General features: G+C 36.9%; 1 protein-coding gene across 1 annotated transcript in view; it reads left to right on the top strand.

Moving 5' to 3' along the window:
• LOC127949186 (adhesion G protein-coupled receptor L3) overlaps window positions 1-17,540 on the top strand; it is a 103,311-nt gene that overhangs the window by 42,599 nt on the left and 43,172 nt on the right. Inside the window, exons 7-9 of the mRNA XM_052546179.1 lie at window positions 12,429-12,725; window positions 14,279-14,376; window positions 14,938-15,123. Of these exons, the coding sequence (XP_052402139.1) occupies window positions 12,429-12,725; window positions 14,279-14,376; window positions 14,938-15,123 (581 nt within the window). The remainder of the gene's footprint in view (window positions 1-12,428; window positions 12,726-14,278; window positions 14,377-14,937; window positions 15,124-17,540) is intronic.

The raw sequence follows: 17,540 nt of genomic DNA, 5'->3' as shown, positions 1-17,540 counted from the left end.
ATTACTATTTTATTTATTTATTTGTTTTTAACGCTTATGAAAATAGCCTGCTTATTCAGTCGAGTCTGTTTCTGTTTATTAGCCACAGTAGCCGTCACATTTAGAATTAATGATAATATCTCTATTTTTATAAAAACTCCCGAACAAAAAACATTATTAGGCCATATTCTTTTATGATAGGCAACGTGAGAAAAACTCTCGAGAGGAGGTTTGTGACAGATAATATAAGTTACTTAATAAATACATGACTGTGATAGAGAATAAGAAGCTGACGTCTGATTTCTTCAAGCGGTCATATTTTACCATGTTTACTATGGTAATGTGTTTAGCATGCATATCTTTTTCATGGCTTATAAATATTTCTGCCTTGTATGGTGATTTTAATCCACATTGGATCAAGTTATTTCAAACACTCTCTGCTGACTGAAAGAGAGTTTTGAGCTCAACTTATTTAAAAAAGTGTTTAATGCTGGTGTTAAAGCTGTTATCTTTCTGAAATGATCCGCAGTGCAGTCTCGCTATTTTTATAAAAGCTCCCGAAAAAAATCATTACTAGGCTATATTTTGATGATATGAAACGTGAAGCTAAACTTTTGAAAGGAGACGACAGATAAAATGTTACTTAATAAATACATGATTGTGATAGAGAATAAGAAGCTGACGTCTGATTTCTCCAAGCGGTCATATTTAACATCTTTACTGTGTAACGTTAATGTTTAGCGTGCATAGTCTTTTACATCGCTTCTAAATATTTCTGCCTTGTTTAGTGATTATAATCCACATCGGATCAAGTTATTTCAAACACTTGCTGCTAACTAAGAGTGAGTTTTGAGCTCAACTTATTTTAAAAGTCTTTAATGCTGGTGTTAAAGCTGTTATCTTTCTGAAATGATCCGCGCTGACACTCTCTAGACACGGAGAAACTCCGCCTTTGTTCATAACCCCTCCTCTAGCCCCAGCTGGCCCGCTTTGGCCCAAGGTTTTCGTCGGGCCAAAAAACCTGGCCGTTGGCCCTGAGGAAGCCCCGGCGAGGCACGATCAAGCCCCGGAAGTGACTGTGGAAACGCGACTGGCCCTGGCACGCACTAGCACGCCCGGTCCTAGCTCGATAGTGGAAACACGGCTAGTGTGTGACACTGTGTGATGCATTTTATAGAAGACTGTTTTCTGAACCTGCATACTAGCCTGCAATGGGTCGATGATCAAAGGCTGTTCTATAAAGTGAGGCAGTTTCAACTTTGCAAGGACAGTCTGGCGCTTCTGACTCACAGCCTGTAAGAACATGTATTATATTTAAAGAATTTGCCATTGATGATTGAGACGCAAGTAACACAACGCGAAAAATCACAGTATAAGTCATTATAATTAGTAATTATGTCCCCACTGGATGCAGCAAATGCTTCGTTTGTAATGGGTTTTATTGGGTTTGACTTCCCTTGCTGTGAAACGGCATCACAGTATATTAAGGGCCGTAACATTTTTGTAACACGCTTGAGGTGTTCAGCCAATCACAATGCACTGGATAGCTGGCCAATCAGCATACACCTCGCTTTTCAGACCGATGAGATTTGTAAAAATCTACACATTTCAGAAAGGCAGGGGAATAGAGAAGCAACTATAATATACATTATGTGGACAATAATGTGTTTTTGGAACCTTAAACCACATTTAATTACACGAAATGCACCAAATAATGTTATTTTTAGCAATGTCATATGACCTCTTTAAGATACTTGAAATATAGCACATGGTCTACTTTTGTTGTTTTTTATTTTTGAGGGGGAAAGGGGAAGTAAATAATGATAGTTTATTTATTTATTTATTTATTTTGAGTGAGCTGCCCCTTTAAATATGTATGATGTCAGGGGTGAAATTTATTCCTGGCCCACAGAGTCAGAATTTAAGTATTGTACTACTCTATGATTGTCAGTTACAAATGTACTTTGAAGAACCAAACTGGCAGAGTTAGAAAGCCCTGTCATTTTCGCTCACTCATACAAGTATTCATGTCAATGATAAAAGAGACCTTCAGGAATTTTCCCTTGACTTACATTTTCAGAGAATGTTATTGTATAGGTTATCACAGTCCATTAGTCAGGTTGTTTTTCACTTTGTTTTATTCCTTCTTCACATTTAGAGTTCAGGCACACTACTTACGCTGTATTGTATCGAAAATTTTAGTCAGCTTGCCAGCTCAGCTGAAATGCAGCTGAATTAATCATTATCTACAGTGTAAACTAACAATTATTATCTCCAGCATCTACTGACATTCTCATTAGAACAAAGCAGAGTGTATCTCGTTGCTCTTAACTGGGTCCAAATTGAGCATATTGCATGAGATTTGCTTAATAAATTGCGAATAGATTCTCACATGCACTGTCAGTTTATTACAGAACAGCTCACACAACAAGCAAATACTAAATACAACTAATAAACTTTTCATCTCTGAATATTTATGTTTCTAAACCCACACACTGATTTGTGCAGATTTTAGTACTTCATTTTCAAAACAAATCTCGAAAGGTGTAAATAGCTTTATATATATATATATATATATATATATATATATATATATATATATATATATATATTATGTACAGTAGACCTCATCCACTGTTTCAATATATGTAGGTGCTTGTTAATGTCTGCCTGAATTCATTTTCTTTATTAACATACATTAAAGATCTTGTAAAGCTTGAGTTTGTGCAAGTGTTAGCCACCTAAACTAATGCAAATCAGATGCTGTGTAGTGGTCATATCAAAGATAATAATGCTATAAACAACACCATCTTTGTTTAGTTCAGCTTTAAATGAAATTTGAACTTGGATTAATTAGTTTTTAATTTTGTCTGCATTTGAGCTTTGAAAGAGAAAAACAACTACGTTCTGTCAATAAAGCAGAGGAGAGAATGTTCTAGAAATAGAGGCTTGGTGCAAGACTTAACTCATTTAGAACTGCATGATTCTTAATAGATTAACAATCATGATTATTTTCTTAAAGTAGAGATCACAATTTTAAAGAAAAAGATTTCTTTCTGATTATAAAAAATGCAATAAACAGGTTAGAATTACAGGTATGTGAATGAAAATATGGAAATACATCCATATTAAAAACATATATTAAATGACATATTCTAGACCGACTTAAAAACACTGGTAAAAAGACAAATGAACCATTATTGATGTTTAAAAAATAAAATAAAAAATTCATAGCTTACATTGACTGCACCACTGTCAAATGGGTGTTTTAATTTAGATCTTTTGACCCCTATTTTGCCATAAGAATTGAGTGCCTTACCAAGTTTAGCTGTCTTAGGCCTTAATTCCCAACAAATACTATATTTACTAAAGTTAATGTTGCTACAATGAAAGTGTGATAACTTGGTATTATCATAAGTCGCTGTTGTAGCATGTTGGTTCACTCTGCAGTCATTGTGTCAATGCCCCAGGGCAGCTATTTTCAAGTCATTCAAGCACACCTCCAATATACTGAAAAGCGAAAAGAGTGAAATGTCAAAAACTATGTGCCATTTCAATAACATGTGTCAGTTTTACAATAAAAAACTGACAGCAATGTTTAAATCAGCCAAGAAACGCCAATGACAATAAGCCAATCGCATATTTTTATTGAAAGGCAGGACTTTTTCTATAGCAGCCATATTGAGAAATTTGGTTTAAGTAGATTTTTAAAATGTCTACCTCTGTTTGATACAGAATGCATATTCATTTCTTATGGTTTCACTTTTAATGGGAGTAAATTAGTATTATTAATAATTACTAGTTAGTATTATTAAGTCTGCACAAAATAAAATGAAAATCTACTCAGCAAAAAATAATTTAATTTAAAGTTATCATTTTCATGTGTAAGTCAGAGTGCTAGCATATTGAGTACTACAGTTTTATTAGCTGATATACGGTAGTTTTTTTCAACTATAAATAGATGATGGGCCTATGTTTTGGATGTGTGCTGCATGTCCCTGAACAAAGTATGTTTTGCTTGGAAGAGTTTAAGTGCTTGAGAAAGCTCTGGCATTCAGGTCAGCTGGGAGGACATTGAAGGATTCAGATCTACAGGAACAGTAAAGAGAGAAGATGAAAAGATTGAAAGAGATTAGATTTGCCCAGTTATGTGCTTTCCTTCCCTCTTTGTATCTCTGACTTTCTCTTACTACTTCTCGGCTTCTTTTTCTTTTTATTGGTCTCTCGTTGTCACTCTTGGGTGAAAATTCAAGCTTTTGTACTACTTTTGGCCCAATATTTCAGCACGAAAACCTGCAACTTAACCGCTATGCACATAATTCAGATTAACCAGACAGAAAATGCACTAGCTAATGGGCCTGTTAACACCAACACAACAAAATACTGTCTGATTTTCACATGCGATTCGCCTGTTCAAACCAATGCTTGAAAAGGGTATTTGTTCAGATTTTTATATTCACTATGGTGTTTGCCAAAAAACTAAACACAAGAGTAAGAAAGTCTGTTTACACATTCTTCCTCTGCTATCCACTGTTGCTCAGCACTATTCTATGAAAGAGAATGAACAGATATTCATTCAAATAAAATGTTTATCATAAATAATTTTTGCACTAAAAATTCATATTTTTGTAAACAGGCCTTCCTGATATTATTGAACCAATGAACAGTAAAGTGATTTTTGTGTACATTTTCTATTAATCATGCTAGGAGTAACTCATAATGGAGAAGAGTGTTATAACTGGGCATATATCCAGACCGACTGTGCAGTCAAGCATATAATCAACATTTTTAAAGAGCCAATTCAGGTGTCTGGAACACAGTGGTGGAATAATGCTGCACATTCCCAGTAAAGTATGGCGATTGCAAGGATCTGCTGCAAGCTCCACAATGTAGCAGTCAGAACAGACCAAAAAGATGGGTAGTTGTGACTTGCACATTGTTGGCATTCATCATTATTATACACAACTGTTCATCCAAAGATCACAGACACCCATTCTGAGCCATAGAAAAAAAACTGCTTTTAAGGTTGGTAGAAATGCAATTAGTTCTGCTCTGTTAAGCATGCTCACACTGAGGAAATAAAAAGCATGCACACATGTGTTTCACATGCAACACTCACCATCTCTCCCTTATACACATCTTGAAGTATTACTGGTGATAGCGGTTTAATCTGCTTTACATTAAAGCACGCTCTCAACTCTCTCTCTCTCTCATACCCAGAATCCTATTCCTCCAGGTTTGCTTTAAAGTCTGATGCTAATGTAATATGTTGGGATTGGCACCGTGGATAGTTTATATGGAATAGCCTCCGTGCTCCTTAAGTGGAGTGAAGACTTCTGTTCTCTGCTTTTATTAAATGAGAGAATGTCTTACATACGGTTAAAACTCTCTCCATTGGCAATTACAGCTCAGCACAGAGGGAAAACTTTATTTAAACCGATCTGCAGGAACAAGAATGCACCTGGATCTGCCAGCAGGGAGTTTAACACACAGATCAATCAGTAATGGAGTGATGTTCGCACTCACACTTGTATGCACACACTTCAGAGCTCAAAAACATTCTCACATTAACACACACACATATAGTATACACGCATACAGAGTGCAAAACTAACTTAATACACCTGCGAGTAGTGGGAGAGTTGGAAACATTTACCGCTCCATAAATATTTCTCACTCAAGTGCTACTGTATTTTGCATGTTGTTTCTTTTCATAAAAATAATTTAAGAATATTTATTAGATATTTAATTTAATTATAATTTTTTTGATTGATATAAATATAATCTGGATATATTTACATTATATCCAGAAGTGCAAAAAGTCATACCAATGTCTAAAATATTTTATTATATAGAAGGTGTGAAATAAAAAGGCTTTTAAATCTATTTTCCTTTATCCTTATCCAGGAAGTTTGATTATTGCTGTGGACAATGGGAGGCCTTTGAGTCAAAACAATTGAGAACCAGCGCTTCAGGCATTGTAGATAAAACCTTTAATTGTGAACTTTCCACTGAAGACAAAGTAATTAAAAGATGTTCTTTACTGGACTTGAATAGCATTGATTTGAATAGCTCACATCATTTACATCAGTGAGGGTTAGGTTCTTTATAGCGATCATTCTTACTGATGTCCGGTTTGTCAGTAAATCGTTATTTTGAGTTAGATCTTTTCACTGAATCAGTTGAACCATTTTACAAAACAAGTCTAAAGAATTTGTTCCTGAATCAGTTTGAGCAGTTCTTATAGCTCAGTGAACCAAGAACGATTTCATTTGGACATGTCTGTCTTGTAAATAACTGACTCATTGAATAAAATGATACTTTAATAGCTGAATTATGAAAATGTTATGAGTAAAGTACACAAATATATCTGAGACTTGACTGTAAGAAAATGTAATCAGCACACATATGCATGAGAGTTGTTTTTAATAAAAAGCATTTTATTAAAATGTCTTATTAAGCCAAGATCTAAATAAATACAAATCTTATTTTAGTTTCTAAATGACTTTATGTTTTATACGAGCTGAATCATGGCTGCAACAATCTGAACAGGGACATATGAAGCACTGTTAATAATAATAATAATAAAACTGTAATAATAATAAAACTGTAAACATTTACACGTTGATATACTGGAACATTTCTGTGCATGTATTATCCTAAAATTGTCAAGGAACAAATAGTGACATGAAGCAAACAAACTGTTTGAAATGATCAATTCATTTAAATCAAAATGTATTATGTTACAGTTACTGAGATTATTTAGCAACACCCATTTTTACTCACAGTTGCTGTTTGGCAAGTGTTAATTTTAACCTTGCTTGCACACATACTTACACACGTGTACACACACAGAGACACACACGTTTACACAGACTGCTGACCTAGAGCATCTCACCATGTAGATCTGAGAGGATAAGAATGCGGATTACAGCGGTAACCCCACCAAGGGGACTTACATTGCTATTACCATACTGCTGATAACAGGAAGAAGAGGAGAGAAGACTGGGCTTACATTTTCCTTCTCTTTTTGTGCTTTTTGCATCTTTATGATTACAAATTCTCTCTTTTTTATGCATTGAACTCACTCTTTTTAAGACCGGTATCTCTTTGTTACACAGTGGACACAAAAAGTGTTTGGACACTGAAGTCACACTTGAAAATGTGTGAATGTCACTGCATTCTTTACAAAATATTTGCATACAAATGATTTTAGACCTTTTCTGAAAACTAATGTCACTGAGCCATTTTTACAATTACATTTAACCAATTGGTGTCAGTGACAACAGTTGTGCTTGAACAAATTAAACAACCATAATGCGTCCAAATATTTGTGTGTGAAATATTTTGTCTTACATCTAAGAAACATATCTATTAGTCCTAATAGACATAATAGATATGCCATATTGGTCATCTGGTTTGTTTAGTTTTTCTGTGCCCCTTGTTTAGTTCATTGTTTCATCAGTGCGTTCCTGTCACCTGTTTGCCGCCAGCTTCCTGCCTTATTTAAGCCCAATCTTTGGTTCTATTCTTGATTCGGTATTACAATAGAATTGGTGTGTGTGGAAACCCCTTTTCTATGTGGACTATCTTCTTCCTGGATACTATTAAACTTGCTGAATTTATCTTTGTCTTCGTGTGCCTTCCTTAACCTGAGTGTGACAGAATACCGGACCACCAAAAAGAATAGCAGCTTTTAATCCCTAATTTTTTTTATATAAAATAATTCCTCCACTTCCTGCTGGAGCAGGGGGAAAGATCTCTGAAGAACCATACAAGACCGTTCCTGAATATAGCTCACTAAACCAGCTATCCAGAAGACAAGCCATTGTCTGAATATGGTCCTTGAGAGAGTTTTGCCACTTTCGTGGAGTGGATGCTGGTGGACTGCGGACGTTGCGGACAATGACACCAGCCCCACTCTGGACCCAGAGTCCAGCCCACCATCACCTCACTACGTTGAGCCAAAGCCTGAGCCACCAGCTGGCCACGACGAGCCATCACCAGAGAGAGCGACAGAGCAGAGGATCACCCCTGGAGCCAGAGCCTCACTCGACGTGGCAATGTTGCATGCGACAGTGGATAATCCGACTGAGCAGTGGAGGAAAAGCCCCGTCCACTGCACCACCACTGAGGGTGAGCTGAGGCAGGACTCGGGAGCTTTAATTTACTTCTTTTCTGAGTTACCTAAACTTCTGTCATCATCTTCCTGTCCTGATGTATCCTTGGAAGCCGTAAATGAACTGTCTGTCTGCCCTGAACTATATGCCTGGACTATAATGACCACGGAGGTCGTTCCTCTTACACTGGTGCTCACAGTGCTGAAAGTGGCCTTATGTTGTGTGTGGGCAGCACACACTGTCCCTAAGCCTCCTGAACATTCTGAACTCCCGCCCAGCCTCCCTCTCCCACCACCTCTGCACCAGTCCTCACTATCGCCTTCGCTGTCTCCTGACAGCCCCTCAGCTCACTCCCAGCCCACCATCTGTGTGGTGGGATCGCTGCAGGTCTGCCATTCTCCATCTGCATCTGGGCTGGATGAGCCTCTGTCTCCACCTCCAGCCTCTAAATCCTACACTCCCCCTCTGCCCTTTGACCCAGTGGCTCCACCATGACTCCTAGCTACCTCCTCTCTTGCCTGTCAGTCCACCAGCTCCGTTGGGGTCCCTCGTCCCTCTGCTCCACCTTCGTCAGTCATCTACCATACACCGCTCGGGACTCCACTCCTCCGGTTCCGCCTCATCCCTCCGTCCCTCTGGCTCCACCGCAAAATAGAAAATCAAGAGGAACCTTTTTTTGAAATATAAATCTTTTGTAAAAGTACCAGTTCAGTGCACCATTGCTGATTTTTGCCTCAAAGTCCTAATTTGCTCCTTATTAATAGTTAGTAATATAGTTGTTAGGTATTGGGTAAGATTAGGGATGTAGTAAATGGGCTTTATAAGTACTAATAAGCAGCTAATATGTTAATAATAGGCATACAAATAAGCAACTAGTTAAGAGTGAGTATTTGGTCCATATAATAAAGTGGTGCCATATATTTTAAAAATTTGACCCTGGACCACAAAACCTCAAGTCTTAAGTCATGATGGGTATATTTGTAGTAATAGCCAACAATACATTGTATTGGCCAGTTAACGATTTTTCTTTTATGCCAAAATTCATTTAGATATTAAGTAAAGATCATATTCCCATGACGATATTTTTTTTATTTCCTACCATAAATTTATCAAAACTTAATTTGTGATTAGTAATATGCATTGTTATGAATATTTGGACATATTTAAATGCGATTAGATGTTTTGCACCATCAGATTTCTAGATTTTCGAATAGTTGTATCTCGGCCAAATATTGTCCTATCCTAACAAACCATACATCAATGGAAAGCTTATTTATTCAGCTGTATTTAAAAAAAAATACTGGTTTTGTGGTCCAAGGTCACATATAGTGCAAAGACATTCTTGTAATTGAAGTCTGACTTAAATGGGACTGCTATAATACACTGTTTTCTCTCTCTATTCTGTTTTAAATTAGATGTATGGAAATTTTACAGGTTTTAAGAGTTATAATAAATAGCAGCACAAAACTTACACCAATCACTGATTCCCTGTGTGGTTGCCATGACACTGTATTCTGACTGGTCCTTATCAGCAAGGTGACATTGTTTCCAGTCTATGTGTGGGCTGAGGCATATTTAACAGGACTGTGTGCGTTGAGCAGCTCTAAAGATTTGCCGTTCCGGTCACACCTGAAAGTATGACCAAACATCAAGTGACCTGATTTCACACAGCATTTTCCCAAGAAGCCGGTTGTCTGAAATAGACGTCCGATTATATATTTCCTTTGCTTTCATGTTAGTCTACAGGAATAGATGGGCTTAACAGACCTCACTGGAAGCCCACTCGGAAGTCACGCTGCCTTTAAAAGTGTTTGGAGTAATAGAGGATAAATGACCTTTACCCTTGTGGAGTGAGTCAGCCATCTTTCCGCCGATGCAGAGAATAGAAGACTTCCTTTGATCGGCTGCCAATCAAAGCACCCACTTCCGTTGGAAAACACACACGTTGCCCTCTATCTGTACCCCTATTGTGTTTGAGTGGGCTGTATCACGGAGATGACAATCTAGAGACATGGAGGGCACGGCAGACAGGCGGTCATCGGCAAGAAAGGAGCGATGGAGAGATTTGGAAGGTGGATGAAAGGGCTGGTTTGTCATTTAATGGCTTCTGTGAGAAAAACGAAGGCAGGGTGCCTAGCCTGTCTGTGAGTGTGTGTGTGTGTGTGAGCGATTAGTCACTGTAGAATGCTCTGCTGCTTTCTGAGTCTTGCCTCAGTAGCTCCTCACACAGACAGTTACAGAAATAGAAACAGGAAGTGCTTTCATTTCACTCAGTGGCCCTTTAAAATCACAGTCAGATTTGCCGCACAGAAGGAGGTGGGGGAGAGAGCGAAGAGAAAAGAGGGCAGGAAAAGTGATGAGAGGAGATGTGTGGGGATATTTGGATCAGTGCATCTCTATAATAAGCCAGAGCTGTCTGGTGGGATATAGTCTAAGCAAGAGGAACTATATTTCGTTCTGAACTGCTAACGAGGGCTCACGCTGCCTTATGATTGCACAGCTTTGTTAGTGCACATTTTCAGGTATAATTTATGCACCAGCAAGTACATCATGTGCTAAATCTATTAGGGCAGAGTCAGTGGTGGATTTGTAATGTGGGGATGTTCCCGCTACCCAGACAAAAAACAAACAAACAAAAATAAAAACACTTTTCTTCAACATTGATAATAATGCTACATGTTTCTTGAGCATATTATAAGGATTTCTGAAGAATCATGTGACATTACATACATAAATACATAGAAAGCACATTAAAACAGATATTAAAACAGATATTTTAAGTTCTATAAGCATTTCACAATATTATTGTTTTTGCTGTATATCAAATAAATGGCGCTGTGGTTAGCATAAGAAATTTACCAGTAAGAAACTTAGTCAATCACATGACAGATTGTTACTGCAGGATTTTTACATTCTTTTGCAATGAAAATTACAGTAATAATGTGCTAATCTAATCGGTGCTAATAAGATACATAAATATTGAAATTTATGCTGAATCAAAGGCTAAAAACATATCAAGACAATCTATATAAAACTATATATTTCAGTAAAAAAAAAAAAAAACCTTTCCATTGGTCCTACAATGGAGCTTTGTGGGATCTTGTTCCTTCATTCTTTTCATATCCACTTTTTATTAGTACTGTACATCTCCATGGCCAATTCACAGACAAACTGGAAAATGGAGAAAAAGTAGCTGTCCTCTAGTGTTCTTCTTCAAACCTCTTCACAGTTCTGTCCTTTTTTTTTTTTTTGCAGCAGTCACTGCGGCAACAAGAGCATCTCCAGATAAACATGGCAAGACAGAAAGACAGGGACTAAGAAACCAAAAGAAACCAAAAAAGAGAGGGAAGCTATCTCTTTAGTTATAGTCTTCACCTCTCTGTGTGTGCTAGTATGTGTCTATCCACACGCACATCCATTGTAGCCAGAACACTTACATCATAGTTTAGTCTAGCCCAGGCTTTAAGGGATGTTTACTCCCTGCCATGTGATATCCTGAGCTTCCGACACTAATTCTTTCTCACTTTATATCAATATACAAAGCTACATATTTGCATTTGACTGCCATATGCCTGATTCAGGCCCTCAGGTGTGTGCTTGTATGTTTGAGAGAGCGACAGACAGGATCAGCGCGTGCCAGTCGGGAGTTATGACGTTTAAACATCATCTATCTTTGCCTCTCTGAAGTCCTTGCACTCAGGGATTGGGCCTGTCAAAACATACACTCCCAACTGCTGCACAGGGCACAAAGAAACACACATTGACACACAAACACTCTCTAGAAACCTGACTCATTCAGTCATCCCTGAAACAGCAGAGATGCTTAGAGAGAGAGAGATAGAAGATGTCTCTGTTTTAGTAGCATTCTTTGGGCAAATTTCTGTGCTTGAACAGCAGCTGTACAAAAATATAATTTGTAATATTTAAAAATATGAAATGTAAATAAATGTAGTATTTTATTATTTTTTATGTATATATAATTGATATATACATTGCATTTTAATCTATCTATCTATCTATCTATCTATCTATCTATCTATCTATCTATCTATCTATCTATCTATCTATCTATCTATCTATCTATCTATCATCTAATCTTTTAAAAAATATGAAAATGAATTATAAAATGTGATTTTAATTGATAAATACTTTAAAGCTACATGGCATTTTTTTATTTTGTGGATAACACACACACATATGTATAGTTTTATGTAATTTATTTTTTAAACAAAAGAGTGTTTTAATAGAATAACAGTTTTGGCTGTGTATTACAAAATCTTATGTTCATTTGTATTGTAAGTATTAAATATCTCTCTCTCTTTCTTCCAGATCCTCCTTCCTCGGTCTTGCTTCCTGATGCTCTTCCTCCAGTTCGCAGCTCCACAACTCCTCCACGCCCATATACGGGCACGCTCCGCCCCTCACTCACTACTACCACGACAACCACCATGGCTCCGCCTCGCCGCCATAACAACATCCTCCCAGAAGCCCTGACACGGTCACCTCCCTCCCTGCAGACTCCAGTCGCTGTTGACTATTGTGCCCCACGTCTCACTGCTGAAATCTCATGGCCACGGACACACCAGGGACAGGTTGCTAAGCAACCGTGCCCACCTGGCACCATAGGTTAGTAAGAGAGTGATTAATCTATTATTAGGGGCAGTGTGTGCATAGAGGTTTATTTTGTTTAATGTGTATTGAATACATCAGCGCTTAGGCTTAGCTGTGTGTGTGTGTGTGTGTTGTGCTCTTGGAACGATCTGATACACTTCAGCAACCTAGCAAGGCTCCTGATAAAATGAATGAAAGAATTAATTTGTCATTCTAGCCTGTAATTAATTTATCATCCCAGTGTTTAGAGCTAAACTCATCATTAGTAAATCTTTATAATTATGTTCAACAATAGGAATTACCACAGTACAAATAATTACGGTCACAATTTATTTTAAGGTCCAATTCTCGCCATTAACAAACCATAACTACAACATTTGCCTCAATAGACTACTAATTTGCTGTTTATTAATAGTCAGTAGGGTAGTTGTAGGGTTTAGTTATTGAGTAGGATTAGGGATGCAGAATATGGTCATGAAGAATATGTGCTTTATAAGTACTAATAAAACAGCCAATATGTTAGTAATAGGCATGCTAGTTAATAGTGAGAATTGGTCCTTATATTAAGTTGTTACCATAATTACATAGTCTTTTATTATTTAACCTAAATTAAGTGGCCCTTAAAAGCATTTAGACACTCTAGTGTACAATTAAGCATGTCAGATTCGTTTATATAACAAAATACCAGATCAAAGTGTCATTTATTATTAGAAAGATAAATATTCCAAAATATTTGCAAAACATTTCACAATACACAAGGGACAGTTCACCCAAAAATGACATTTATGTCATCATTTACTGACCATAATGTAATTCCAAACATCTATGACTTTCAACAACAACAAAAAACACGAAATTTTCCAAATATATTTATATGCTTTTATGTCCACAAAGTGGAAGCCAAAAGGTGACCATAAATCATAAAGGGACCATAATATTGGCCATTTTTCTAATACACCTGACCATGAATGAGATTTACAAGAAAATGCTGCAATGTAGGATAAGATTGAAATTAATGTACATAGACTTTTGCTATGTTCCTCACACAAATACAGTGTACACATCAAATGCACAACATTTATGGTGACATTGAAGCACTCACTTTCTGTTAAACATCTCCTTTTGAGTTCTGTGGATTAAATAAAAAACATCATATAGGTTTTTAACAACACAAAGGTAAGTAAATAATGACAGAATAATCTTTTTTGGTTCTTAAGTTTGTCTTAAGTATCTCAAATACTTGTTCAAGCCACTGTAAATGGTCATAAACTTTATTAAAAAAAATGTGTCTGTTGAATTCATCTTTAAAAAAAAAAAATCTCTTTCCTGTTACTGAGGTTAGCTTGTTCAGGTGTTCTGTCTGTGCCACCTCATTATGTGGGCAGCTGCCAGCTGTGGATTGACACATTATGTATCGCTTGTAAATCTCTTGCCCTGCTTATGTGTGTGATTGGTTTGACAGCAATTGGAAGGCAATGTTTCTCTCAGTGAGGATGTGCATATGTGTGAGCGAATGTGTTTGTGTGCTTTGTGCTGTGTTCATGTTTTCCTATATTATTATTTTTCAGGTGTAGCCACGTTTAATTGTTTGCTTGGCTACTGGGATCCGAAGGGACCAGATCTGAGCAACTGCACCTCACCGTGGACCAATCACATCACTCAAAGGGTGAGTAAAAACACGGCACCATTGGAAATATGCTAATGCCGTATCAGCCTATTTAAAAAACTGAGAAGAGAGCGATATGCCTATGGCAAATATTCTTAAAGCATAATTTGGCCTGGAGGTTTTTTTAACAGAAGGCACAAAAGCTTATCACAAAGAGCAGCCTGTAGCGAAACAGCTTAGAGGAAATTTAGTGTACAACAAAATGAGCCAAAAATGCAAACTGTCAAGATCAGCCGCAATTTATTTCACTTTGTGACAAAATTGCGAAAAGGCAACAGTGCAGCCAAAAGTGTCGTGCTACTGCAGCTTGAAATAATGTGACATGTGTGTGTGCAAGTGTGAACTGAGAGTGCACGTGTGTGTAAAGTGTGATGATGACTGAAGCTTAACGGTAATGTGAAATGGTTTCCTTTGTACTACAGAGAGCAAATCAGAAAACAGGGAGAATCACAAATCTATGAAGCCATTTGTTCATCCACTTATTCGGCCATCAAGGGACAGAGAGAATAAAATCAATATGCCCACGTACATCTCTCTCTCTCTCTCTCTCTTTTCCTGTAGATGAGATCGGGAGAAACCGCTGCTATAGTTGCACGGGAGTTGGCTGAACAGACAAAGGGAGAGTTGAGACCCGGAGATGTTCCTTCCACAGTCAAAGCCATGGCACAACTGGTTGAACTACTGGACGTACAGCTGCGAAATCTCACCCCAGGGGGAAAAGACACAGCGGCACGTAGCTTAAACAAGGTATTCATGCTGTTAATAAACCACAGTCACTTTCTAGGTATTAATTACATTATTATTACACATTTATTACATGTTAGTTACATTGCTGTTCTTTAGGATTGAGAAAGCTTATTGTGTTCTTGTGTATTTTTGTGTGAAAAGAAGTGGGAGAGAGAGAGAAGTGCTCTAATTCTGTGCAGAGTACAGTGTTTTAGGCAGTAAACCTGTGGCAGTCCACAGATCAAAGGCTTTAAGGCCCAAATGGGAAAACTTCCTGTTAAAAACAGCTACTGCTCGATAGACAGAAATCCTTACACTCACACACACCAACACAGACTCTTATAAATAAGGACACACAAATTAAAACAGCTCATAAAGCCCCGGTGAGTTTTTCCAATTAACAAAAGAAGCCTCAACATAAAAGAATAATAATAAAAAAATACTTCAAAGTGGTGAAACACACACGCAGACTGCACAGTATTACACATACAGAGAGATTAATTCGTTAGAAACATAACGAACATCCTGTAAGATTTCTAATTCACAGAAATATATGTGGTTTATGCATATCATATTGGTTGCTCGTGACACAAAAACAAGTCGCAGGTCTGTTTATGGAGAGCAGGGGAAAGAAACGATGCTAAATGAAAATAATAAAATGCAACTAACTAGGAGTGTAACAATATGCTAAACATTTCTAAAGCAGACATAAAGTCATGGCCAAAAATATCGGCGCCCTTGGTAAATAAAATTAAAGAAGGCTGTGAAATTAATCTGCATTGTTAATCCTTTTGATATTTTATAAAAATAAAAAAAATCACAAAATCTTACCTTTCATTGGATAATAAGAATTTTTAATGAGGAGAAATATCATTATGACTAAAATAAATTAATGTTTTTCTCAAATACACATTGACCACAATTAATTGCATCCTTTTACTCAATACTTTTTTGAAACCTTCTACTGACAGCTCTAAATGTTCTCCTATAATGCCTGATGAGGTTAGAGAACACCTGACAAGAGATCAGACACCATTCATTCATCCAGAATCACTCCAGGCCCTTCAGATTCCCAGCTTCACATTGGTGCTTCTCCTCTTCAGTTCACCACACTCATTGTCTGTAGGGTTCAGGTCAGAGGACTGGAATGGCTATAGCAGAAGCTTGCTTTTGTGCCCATTGACCCATTTTTGTGTTGTTTTTGAGATTTGTGTTAGGATAATTGTATGGCTGGAAGATCTAAACATGGCCCATTATAAGATTTCTAAAAGAGTCAGTAACTTTTAGATTTTTTATCTGTTGGTATTTGATAGAATCAACTGTCAATTTTCTGAACAAGACGTCCAGACGGCCCACGACATTAAAAATACAACTGTATATTTCATTGTACACATGGGGTAATTTTTATCTCTGTGTTCACCAAACCCATCTTGAGTGTTTGCTGCTAAAAAGCACATTTTTAGTTTCATCTGACTATAGAAGCCAGTCCTATTTGAAGTTCCAGTCATGTCTAATAACTGAATATGCTATAGTTTGTTTTTGGATGAGCTAGAATAATTTTTGTTGAAACCCTCCCAAACAACATGTGGTGATGTAGTTACTGTTTAACCATTTTTTTAAGGTTTTCTGACCCCAAGACTCAACTATTTTCTGCAATTCTCCAGCTGTGATCCTTGGAGAGTCTTTAGCCACTCAAACTCTCCTTCTTACCGTGAATTAGGACGATATAGACACATGTCCTCTTCCAGTCAGTTTGTAACATTTTATGTTGGTTGGAAATTCTTAATCATTGCCCTGATGCTGGAAATGCGAATTTTCACTGCTCTAGCTCTTTTCTTAAAACCACTTCACTAATTTGTGAAGCTCAATTATCTTTTGCTGCACATCAGAAATATATACTGTGTTTTTTCTCATTGTGATGGATGATTAAGGGAATTTGGGCTTTGTTTTCCCTCCTCTTTATATTTCTGTGAAACAGGAAGCCATGGCTGGATAATTTCATGTTCATAATCACTCTGGAGTGCTCACAATTGTGAATATGAATAAGAATATACTTCAGAAATATTTTACTCAAAAGAATTTCTAGGGGTGCCAATAATTGTGTTCAACGTGTATTTGAGAAAAAATATTCATTTCATAATGATATTTCCCCCCATTTTAATTTCTTAATATCCAATGGAAGTTACAATTTTTTGTGATTTCTTTTCAAATATTTTTGGCCATGACTGTATGCTAAACAGTTAACAAAAAAGTTAATAAAAATGTAGAATTTGATATTAGATAAGAGCTGGTATTAAATGGGCTGGTTCCCAGTACACATGGCAATTGTGACACCAAAATAGCAATATTCATATTCTGGTTATATCTGAAAATATAGAATTATTTTCATGTCAGAGATTAAATGCATCAAAAAAAAAGTTTTACATATTGTACATCTA

The sequence above is a fragment of the Carassius gibelio genome, chromosome B1, assembly GCF_023724105.1.
Source record: "Carassius gibelio isolate Cgi1373 ecotype wild population from Czech Republic chromosome B1, carGib1.2-hapl.c, whole genome shotgun sequence".
In the NCBI taxonomy this organism is placed as follows: domain Eukaryota; kingdom Metazoa; phylum Chordata; class Actinopteri; order Cypriniformes; family Cyprinidae; genus Carassius; species Carassius gibelio.
Note: the sequence above shows the minus strand (reverse complement) of the source record. Positions and strands in the feature narration are given on the sequence as shown.